General features: G+C 44.4%; 1 protein-coding gene across 1 annotated transcript; it reads left to right on the top strand.

Moving 5' to 3' along the window:
* Positions 1–4,968: 4,968 nt before the first annotated feature.
* rpusd1 (RNA pseudouridine synthase domain containing 1) lies at positions 4,969–9,751 on the top strand (the record flags this gene model as incomplete). Its single annotated transcript, XM_080777072.1, has 6 exons — positions 4,969–5,090; positions 5,625–6,472; positions 6,785–6,908; positions 7,732–7,843; positions 8,023–8,124; positions 9,321–9,751. The coding sequence occupies exons 2-6, from the start codon at positions 5,658–5,660 to the stop codon at positions 9,749–9,751; spliced, it is 1,584 nt and encodes a 527-aa protein (XP_080633198.1). The 5' UTR covers positions 4,969–5,090; positions 5,625–5,657.
* Between the last annotated feature and the right edge of the window lie 1,948 nt (positions 9,752–11,699).

Consider the following 11,699-nt stretch of genomic DNA (forward strand, 5'->3'; position numbering starts at 1 on the left):
TATCGTCCCTCTCAGCAGAGAGTTCTCCCTGTATCGTCCCTCTCAGCAGAGAGTTCTCCCTGTATCGTCCCTCTCAGCAGAGAGTTCTCCCTGTATCGTCCCTCTCAGCAGAGCGTTCTCCCTGTATCGTCCCTCTCAGCAGAGAGTTCTCCCTGTATCGTCCCTCTCAGCAGAGAGTTCTCCCTGTATCGTCCCTCTCAGCAGAGAGTTCTCCCTGTATCGTCCCTCTCAGCAGAGAGTTCTCCCTGTATCGTCCCTCTCAGCAGAGAGTTCTCCCTGTATCGTCCCTCTCAGCAGAGAGTTCTCCCTGTATCGTCCCTCTCAGCAGAGAGTTCAGCAAGGAATCAAATCTGAATAAAGGGCAAAGTACGAAGTTGATTCCTAATCAAGTCTCAAGTTTAACGTCCAGCTATAAGTATAACGTTCATTGTTGTTCTCCAGTGGTGAAAACAGCTTTAAAACGTCTTCTCTTTTCTAACCCCCAGACAAGACGACAGTGATTTGAAGTTGTCAGACTGATGTGAGGCTGAGAAGGTTCACGTGAAACTGCGTAGTCTGACTCAACAACTGATGCCGTTGACCCATGAAGCACACGCAGTCAGATATCACCCCACGAGCAATGACGCTGTGAAAAAAAATCACTCTCATCATGAAATTCACCTCACACTAGAGGCCGAGCTCTGTGTGTGTGTGTGTGTGTTTGTGTGTGTGTGTGTGTGTGTGTGTGTGTGTGTGTGTGTGTGTGTGTGTGTGTGTGTGTGTGTGTCTGTGTGTGTGTGTGTGTGTGTGTGTGTGTGTGTGTGTGTGTGTGTGTGTGTGTCTGTCTGTGTCTGTTTTGTCCCCTAAGCTCCTCCCACTGATGCTCCCTTGTCCCGGTCATGGATTATTCCCAGGTAAACCCTCTGGCAATATGTGATTGATTTTATTCAAATGTAAGCTGACGGTGTTGTGCATGGTCCATGTTTTATTCTTTCATGTTCATTTCAGCGGCTCGCTTCATTCCATCTGTCCCCCTCCCCCCCTCTCAGTTCCACAAGGAAGCATACTAGGGCCTTTTCTGTTCCTAATATATGTAAACAACATGACAGCATGTTGACAACATCAGCTTGTGACTGCAACTTGTTCCTGTTCGCAGATGACTCGGCACTGCTGGTCTCGGACAGGAGTCCTTGAGTAGGACTGTGGAGCTGGACGGAGCTGGAAGGAGCTGGAAGTGGAAGGACCATACTTCATAATACTACTTTTTTACATGCATAAAGTAGGTAGCAAATAGCTAAACCTAATAATTCAACATTTCAAACGTTCCTTCACAGAGAAGCTGAGATTTGACAGTTCGACAGTACTTGCGCGCTCTGCTTGCGCAAATGACCTACTAGTGTGCAAGAAGCAAGTATGCACTCGACAGAGGGCAGTTCTAGTTTATTTATGTATTTATTTAAATCTTAGATTGTGTATGGAGCATTTGCTATTCTATGATTGCTTGATTGAAATGTTTATTTGAATAAAGCAATTAAAAAAACAAAACAATACAAACAGAAACGTCAGAATAACAGCAAAAAAAAAGCAAATTCAAAAGGAGTGAGAAGAAGCATAGCTTATTGCTCCCACCCCCCTTTCCATACATACTAAATATCATTCAATAATCTATTCAATACTATAACTAAATCTGTGATATCTATGCATACAAATGAATATTACATAAACACACAAACACCCCCCCCCCCCCCCCCCGCCCCTCCCCACACACACACACACACACACACACACACACACACACACACACACACACACACACACACACACCTAGTGAGATCACGCATCTTCTTCATCCCTGTAGCTCATTAAAATACTTTGCCGGAGATCAGAGCTGCTGCTGTCCAAATGTAAGGAGCTATAGTCAGACGTACAGTATATACAGTATATACTTAATTAATAATATGCACAGAAGAACACTTACTGTCTGTGTGTGACTATAGTGTAGCCTTCTAAAACTGTGAAGGCCTTTCAGACATGCACTGGGCATGGTTTTGGTCGAGTTTGTTATAAAATACTGGTAATAACCCGGTTGTTCGCTGACTCATTTTGTCCACGTTAGCATCAGTTGCACATAAATAATACTAGACTGCATGTAAATACAGTATACAGTATATAGGTAATATTATATGATTCATCTTTAATTTGTTGTCATATTGCACTACATCTATTTCAGAAAGGAAATCCCTCTGAGACTAAGAACAACTTTGACCTTCCACCAAAACCCTGGAATCCCCTGGTCAACTGGTACGGTAGGCAATCATAAACAACATGATTGTGTCTGCACTGAGCATCTCCCAGGCGTGTGTGTGTGTGTGTGTGTGTGTGTGTGTGTGTGTGAGAGACTGTGTGACTGTGTGACTGTGTGTGTGTTTTCTACCTTCTCATACCTGAACTACTGAGTTCTGTATCTGAGGGCTGAACTACTGAGTTCTGTATGAGGGCTGCATGCAATAAATTATTATATATTCTTTGTCTTACTGCAGATCTCTATTTTGGAGATTGACGTAGGAGTGGGCCAGCCACCTCACTCCTACACACACTAAAATTATACTTGCTTTTACAGGAGGGAGGCTCAATTGCAGCTATAGCTGCGTGTTTATGCTGTTCACGCACACTCACACGCTCACACTCACACGCACGCACGCAAGTACGTACGCACGCACGCACGCACACACATTGACAAACATACACACTGACAAACACACACACCTTGGTGGTAGTAGTACCGAAATGTCAGAGAGCCACAAAATGCAGAGAAATGTAAGGCTTTAGTGCAAACTCATGCTCATTGGCACTAGACTTGGCAAACAAACAAGCAAAATGGATGGTACGATTTCAATAGGACATTGTATGTATGAGTGGCACTTGTGAACTAATGTGCAAACTAGGGGTGACAGTAGTCTAGTGGTTCTCAACCTCATCAGAGCCCACTTAAACATCTCCAAAACGTTTGCAATACTGTAAGTAACCCTCTCCAACTGTACATACATACCTTCCCCATGTTTTTCTTAAATTGTTGTTGATTTGATACTTGATACTAAATGTATGTTTTCTCATGCCAATAAAGCTCCTTTTAAATGAATTGGGTCGTGTCTCGTGTGGGGGCGGGGTAGTTATTACATTAGTTGCATAATACTCAGGTTCAACAACAACAACCAGCCAGGAATAACTTCCCATGAGATAATGAGGAAATATTAACAAAAGAAAGTTAGTCTGCAGACAAAGAAGTGTTCAACTGGACCAAGAACAGTTCTGCTGTTCTATGTCTGGATCTTCTGAAGGGTCCAGTGAGTGTTCTCTGTGGACACACATCTACTGCTTGAGGGATATTGATCAAAGCCTGAAAGGTGTGTCTGCTGACTGTCCACAGACAGACACACCTTCAAGACCTGTTCTGAAGAAAAACATCCATGTTTGCTCTTGGCTGAGGTTGGTGGAGAGCCTGAAGAAGACAGGACTCCAAGCTGTTCCTCATCATCACTGCTATGTTGGACCTGAGGATGTGGCCTGCAGTAATTCCTGCACACTAAAGGACTAGCCTTATTAAAGGACTACTTTAATATTCCTTTGTTGTGTATATTGTATATAAAGTGTGTGAAGGTCCCGGTGTATTAGTGAAGTCAGGCCAGTTAGACGAGACAGCTGGATGTAAATGTTGGAGAGTCTGGTCTGTCAGTTCCCTCCTCCTCTCTCTCCACACACTGACTCATCTTTAGGTCTTTGTTAAACCTGTCAACGCTTCAAAGAAATAGATCACACAGCTTTTCTCTTTTTCACTTCAACCCCAGCATCACTATTCTGCGGGGGAACATTCTACAAAAGAATGGCAGATCTATAAGCTCATAACGTGCTGTGAGTGATGTGTTGTGAGCTTGTAGAACAAGTAGAGAGACGAGTGGTTAAATGTCTGAAAATCCACATAACAATAATTAAATAATAATAATAATTAAAAAACACTTTCTATCCAATTAGATAGAAAGTGGAAAGAATAAAACATAAATTGACAGAACTCTGATGACAGTTTGCTGTCAAACAAATCTATGAATCTGGCTATGAAATGTTTAGCCTAAAAAAAGAAACAGAAAAAGTTTTATCTGCAACATTTTATAAAATTGTATACAATATAAGTCTCAGCAAAAAGCCTGAATATTGGTTTCTTCCAAAGGTTTTGCAGCAGCAGGTCGCATGTAGGGATTATCAACCACTTTTATGTGAAAATGAAGTTATGTCCTGTTCTGACTTGTTGTCGCACCCACACACACACACACACACACACACACACACACACACACACACGCCCACACACACGCCCACACACACGCCCACACACACGCGCCCACACACACGCACACACACACACACACACACACACACATGCACGCACAAGACAGAGATTGGAGCAAGATATTTGCTACACACATGGCAGGCAGAGGGCGAAGGCGTAATGAGTATACAATGAAAGTAAAGAAGGTTTAGAAGGAAGGTGTATAAGTTATAAAAACACACTTATACAACATTACCTTTAACAATATAGAATAAGTTATAAAACACATTACAATAACTTTTAGAACTTAGAATCAGTAATAAAATACATTAAAGTAACTTTTATATGATAGAATAAGTTAGAAACACATTAGATGTACCTTTACAACGTAGAATAAGTTAGAAAACACATTATATTGACTTTTACAACATATTATTAACAGAGAATAAGTCATGAATCTCTCACCCTGAAGGAACGTAGGCTATAGGAGGACTGAGTTTACTCTCTTACTAACGCAGACGTTTGTAATACTCTGTGTGAGACGCACTGAGTGGAAAGCCTGGTTAGGTGAGGTAACGGTTAACCGACTAGTGAGATGCTGTGGGTGGATGCGGGAGGGAGGGGCTGGACGTTGGAGGAGCTGATCGGAGGGAACGCGCATGCGTCCTCTGTGACTGTCCTGCAGTGTGCTGTCAGAGTACAGATGTAAACAAAACTCCTGGCGTCTTTTGTTTACGTCTATGATTTCCACCACGTGGTGCCCTATAGCTGTGTTCATTCCTTTATGAAGGTAAACTATAACTTCTTCAATTCACATGGCCTTTTGTCAGTTGGCAGTGTTGTTACTCACTCTCACGGGAAGCTTTAGCTAGCGGTGCAGTGCTAAGTGCTAACACACATGATGCACATCACATCTCTAAAGTGATCGATCTACAACTTCGATCTAACCCTTAAAATGTTTTTTTGAGAGTGCACACACATGTTACATAATGACCCATTTGTATTTACATACATCTGTACCACTGTCAGTTACAAAGTATAGCTTCTATTTCCCATTACAAGTGAAACTCTCAGATCAGTCGGCTGGTTCTTGACTGATCATTATCATGGCAGTCATGTTTCAGGGCTACGGCTGTCTATGCCCAGGCACATCCATCTGAGTTTGTTTAAAACCCAATCATTTACAAATTGATTATCAATGCTACTATACTACTACTACTACTACTACTACTACTACTAATAATAATAATAATAATACTAATTTGCAGAGGGGAAAATACTTAACTAAAACAACTGTCAAAACAGAATGTTTATCTCTCTTTAGGACAACGGTAGTTGAGTTTGTCAGTCATTGACCATGGCAGCCACCACAGCAGAGCCAGGCACCACCACAGCAGAGCCAGGCACCACCACAGCAGAGCCAACCACCACCACAGCAGAGCCAGACACCACCACAGCAGAGCCAGGCACCACCACAGCAGAGCCAGCCACCACCGCAGCAGAGCCAGTCACCACAGCAGCAGAGCCAGACACCACAGCAGCAGAGCCAGACACCACAGCAGCAGAGCCAGGCACCACCACAGCAGAGCCAACCACCACCACAGCAGAGCCAACCACCACCACAGCAGAGCCAGACACCACCACAGCAGAGCCAGGCACCACCACAGCAGAGCCAACCACCACCACAGCAGAGCCAACCACCACCACAGCAGAGCCAGGCACCACCACAGCAGAGCCAACCACCACCACAGCAGAGCCAGCCACCACCACAGCAGAGCCAACCACAGCAGAGCCAGACACCACCACAGCAGAGCCAACCACCACCACAGCAGAGCCAGCCACCACAGCAGAGCCAGCCACCACCACAGAGCCAGGCACCACAGCAGAGCCAGCCACCACCACAGCAGAGCCATCCACCACCACAGCAGAGCCAGCCACCACCACAGAGCCAGGCACCACCACAGCAGAGCCAGGCACCACCACAGCAGCAGAGCCAGCCTGTGGTCTGGACGGGCTGCGCGTACTGCATCAGGACCGTGACTACATCGTGGTGGACAAGCACTGGGACGTCCGCATTGACAGCAAGATGTGGTACGAGACTCACACGGTGCAGACACAACTCAGACAGCGCTTCCCAGAGCTGGCTGATCCTGACACCTACTACGGCTTCAGGTGAGAGAGAGAGAGAGATGATTGTTTTGTTCCACTTTTTCTTAAGTAATGTAAACGTATGTTTTCTCATGCCAATATAGCTCCTTTGAATTTAATTGAAATTGAATTGAGAGAGAAAGAGAGAGAGAGAGGACTAAGTTAACCTAGTACTTTGTATTGCAGTGATTACTGTATATACAATAGTATCATGACACTTGCTTCTCAAAACCTCCATCCCAAAGTCCCAATCAAACGTATCCATTACAAGGAAGCTCTATATTTTGCAAAGGTTCTCCTGTCCAATGCTGCCCCCCTGTGGTGATTCCCTGCCAGGTTCTGTCACCAGTTGGACTTCTCCACCAGTGGGGCTCTGTGTGTGGCCCTCAACAAGGCCGCAGCCGGCCGGGCCTACCGATGCTTCAAGGACCGCACAGTCACCAAGGCCTACCTCGCCCTGGTATGGACCCCTGTCTGTCTGTCTGTCTCTGCCTGTCTGTCTGTCTGTCTGTCTCTATATCTGTCTGTCTCTGCCTGCCTGTCTGTCTGTCTCTATATCTGTCTGTCTCTGCCTGTCTGTCTGTCTGTCTCTATATCTGGCGCTTTCTGTTGCTGTGGCTACTTTGCAATGTGTGATAATTATGATACTCTGGTGTTTGTTTGTAATATGTACTGCTTTTTCCTGCCAGTTCAACAATTGTTAGATTTCAGTTTATTAAATGGCGGCATTTAAAATTATTGTCATTGCAGTTCTTACTATTGTTTTGGAGACAATTACTTTCGGCATAATAATAATTCTCATAATTTGAAAAGAAACTGTAATAGACCTTGCCTGGATTCTATTATTTTCACTTCTCTGTGGGCGTGCTGCTGTGCACAGTGCATTGTGCAACCATAACGTTGTTTCTCTTAATGTAGCTTTAATACTTCAACTTCAAACGCATTCCTGCACACCACACAATAGATTGACAGATATTCTAAATGGCTAGATAGCTGGAGCGATGTTATTAAATCAAAAATCAAAGTGTCATAGCTAATGGTCATTTTGTTAAATGAAGCTCATTGGTAGTATTGTTGTGTTAACAGCCACGTGGATGGGTGGACCAGGCTGGATGAGGAGACCAGCACTCTGAACTAGTATTGTTGTGTTAACAGATGGGTGGGCCAGGTGGATGAGGAGACCAGCACTCTGAACTAGTATTGTTGTGTTAACAGCTACGTGGATGGGTGGACCAGGTGGTTGAGGAGACCAGCACTCTGAACTAGTATTGTTGTGTTAACAGCTACGTGGATGGGTGGACCAGGTGGATGGGGAGACCAGCACTCTGAACTTCTCTATTGGAAAGAACTCCACAGAGGGAAAGACACACATGATGTGTATCGAAGGAACAGAGGGTATGTGTTGTTGTGGACATATATTTGTGTATTTTTGTATTTTGTATACGTCTTTATACATTTTTTATGCATTTAATAATTTTATAATTGTACTGACATGTTGCATTTTGATGATGTTCATATATATATATATATTTGTCTCCATATTTTGCCCTGCTTTGCTTGACCTTTGGCCTCAGGTTGTGAGAACCCTAAGCCATGTCAAACGTCGGTCACAGTGCTGGAGTACGGGACGTATGATGGAGACCCTGTCACCAAGGTGCTTCTCCAGCCTCTGACTGGTACAGAGCACGCACGCACGCACACACGCACGCACGCACGCACACACACACACACACACACACACACACACACACACACACACACACACACACAGTAGTCACACACATTCTAATTTACACATTGTTGGTTGTCTGGGCATTCTACTTTTTAATGGACTTTTCCTGCAGTCCTGTATGTTTTGTACACTGATGACTACACCTCACAGTATACTTGACATTGCTGCAAACACATTTTTAAAAACATTTCTTTTGAGACAGCCATTGGATTCCATAAATAATAGTAAAGCTTGGCTTACATTTAGTACACAAGCAGTCAGCAAAATGAGTGGTCAGCTTGTTACAACGCTGTATCGCAAAATTAACTTTGTTCAAGTTATTGTTAGATTTTAATACAATTTAAAGCACGGATAGTCAGAAATGCCCCCGGGGAAAATATTTAATTGATTTATAAACTAAATTAAAACATTCATGGCTTCTTACTGTATGTAGTGGGTAATGCAAGTTTAGCTAATCATTGAGTCAATTATTCAGATAAGCTAAGCAACATTTTAATCATTGTGGAGCAGATGCGGAATTAAAAAAAATAAAGCCATCAACCGAAACGAAAAATAGCAAATCTACGAACTCATACAAGCTTTTTATTTTTAAATCTTGAAAATGTGTGCAAATCTTTGAATATATATACTTTCCTAGCGAAATATTTGCTTCTGGGGGGTCCCTGGAACAACATATTTTCATTACGTATAAGTTTAGTGCTCCTTGACATGATGAAAAAGTTTGATCATAACTGATATAGAAACTGATTTAAAAGACATTTGTAGAATCTGCTCTCAGGTCTAGATGGGTTAACGTACCGTCCTTCCTTCCAGGCCGGACCCACCAGCTGAGGGTCCACAGCAGTAGATGGGTTTACAGTAGATGGGTTAACAGTAGGTGTACTGTACTTCCAGGCCGGACCCACCAGCTGAGGGTCCACTGCAGTGCGATGGGTTAACAGTAGATGGGTTAACAGTAGGTGTACTGTACTTCCAGGCCGGACCCACCAGCTGAGGGTCCACAGCAGTGCGATGGGTTAACAGTAGATGGGTTAACAGTAGGTGTACTGTACTTCCAGGCCGGACCCACCAGCTGAGGGTCCACTGCAGTGCGATGGGTTAACAGTAGATGGGTTAACAGTAGGTGTACTGTACTTCCAGGCCGGACCCACCAGCTGAGGGTCCACTGCAGTGCGATGGGCCACCCCATCGTGGGAGACGTGACCTACAGCCGGGGAGCGGACGCCGCCCCGTACCGCATGATGCTGCACGCCCACTTCCTCCACATCCCCTTGGAACCCCGCCCCCTGCTGGTCGCCGCCGGGGACCCCTTTCTGCCCGCCGTGGACCCCAAGTGGCGCCCGCAGCGCTCGCTGAGGCCTGTGGAGGGCACCGTGGAGGCCATTATGGGCCGCAGGACGGAGGAGCTGGAGAGGAAACGGATTGAGGAGGAGGAGGAGGCAGAGCGCCAAGCGAGAGAGGAGGGGATGAGGAGGAGGAGGAAGGGGAGAAGGGGACAGAGGTCTGAGGAGGAGGAGGAGGAGGAGAGGAGGAAGTGTCAACAGTGGCTGAGTGAATGGGCCGGGGACTGAGAGAAGAGGGGATGAGGAGGAGGAGGAGGAGGAGGAGGAGGGGAGGGGACAGAGGTCTGAGGAGGAGGAGGAGGAAGAGAGGAGGAAGTGTCAACAGTGGCTGAGTGAATGGGCCGGGGACTGACATTACTCAGTAGCACCATCTTGTGGGTTGATCTATTCTGTGTCTCGTTTTTTGGTATTTATTCTTATAAATAGATTGTGAATGTTTTTACAGCGTGAAATACGTTTTTTATTTGCTGACCGCTTGGCATGTTTTGTATTACTACTGTAAGCCAAATACATGTGAACAAGCGTTTTGTTATGATTATTAATATTAAAAGATTATCTCTTCCCATGAAGTCAAACAATCGCATCATGATTGATGAATAATAATACAAGTAAAGCAGTGTCTCCAATACAGCATAAAACAGCATAAAAAGAACACACAAAAAAAATCATATTTGAGACATTTATTGTCTGAGGAGTGAGGAGCAGAGTTGTAATGGAAGTTAATCTGTGGGATTCCTGCAAACTAAATTGAACCTACTAACTACTGTATTTCCCTCAAGCCTGGGATGTGAGGATACATCTCGTAAGTAAGTATATTATACAGGTAGATTCAGATTTTACAGAGGCCAGTTTCGAATTGCAGCCGTCCGTAGGTGCCCTTTGAGAGCGGTTTTGAAGGAGTCAAGGGATTCACAACATGTCTTAATGACTGTTGGTAGGGCGCGTTCCACATTTTGGTGGCATAGGAGCGAAAATAATTTAGTCCCTTGTTTGTGCCGAATCTGGGTTGCACATGGTTTGTTGACCTACCTCTGGTGTTGTGGGTGTGGACTTTGTTTACATTAAGGAGTATAGCCGCGGGTTGTCGTGGGGGTCGTAATTTAGTATTTCGCTCCCTCTCTGAAATCTGAAATGATCTTGTATACAGATTTATTTGATTGTATAGTCGATCTCTATACTCTGTCGAATTAAGAAGGAATAACATGAGACAGAGACGATGACTTTTTAAATAAGTTAATTTAGTATATATATTCTATATAGCAGTTTCGTTTTATTAAACACATTTATTCCATGTAGCCCATGTTTCGTAATGGCATCATCATGCTATTATATGCCCGTGGATATACACACAGAGTGAATTTAACAATGATAATGATAATACCTTTTATATCATCATCACCAACTTGAATTGAGTTTGTTATTTACAGCCAGGTAGAGTAGTGGGGCGAGATGGAACAGGGGCCTGTTACCACTTGTCTTCCTCAGTTTTTGCGTGTGTGTGTGTGTGTGTGTGTGTACGGACGGACGGACGGACAGACAGACATTCTTCTTTGGTTTTGTGGGGGTCGGGGGAGTAACCTGACGCCAGATGGGGTCGGGAGCAGTGTTGCCAACTTAGCGGATTTGTCGTCATATTTAGCTTCTTTCCAGACCCCCCTAGCGACTGAATTAGTGAAAAGCTTCTGGCGAGAAATCTAGCTTTTTTCCCCTGGTGAATTGGGGACAAATCGTGTTGACAGGCGCCAGATATGCGCCAGAGATAAAATCTTTTTTTTTTTTTCTCAGCCTCAAATCCGCGAAATTGGCAAAACTAAAAGTGGTCGGCGCGTCTGGTCTGGCTCACAGGTCACAGCAGGCTCAGTGGCTTCCTCGGCTCGGTTATGTGCACACTGCACAGACTGTCTACCAGTGCTTCCTCCTTTCTTGCTCTGCCTAGGCGAGTGCGCTCCGGTGCGGTATTTCCGAACGCGCCCCTCGAGCTCGACAGAGCAAGAAAGGAGGAAGCACTGGCAGCTCAGTTTAGTCTGCTAGTAAAAAATAAAATACACACTCGGATGCATAAAGTATTAACCTTCTAATTCCTGTATGGATCGGAACAAAATAGCGTTCTAAACATTAGTTAAATTGAGGTATGTTTTTTTTTAATATTACAATGAGTTATAAAGTCAATCAAAGA

Source organism: Protomyctophum bolini, assembly GCF_963924005.1.
Source record: "Protomyctophum bolini genome assembly, chromosome: 11".
Taxonomy (NCBI): domain Eukaryota; kingdom Metazoa; phylum Chordata; class Actinopteri; order Myctophiformes; family Myctophidae; genus Protomyctophum; species Protomyctophum bolini.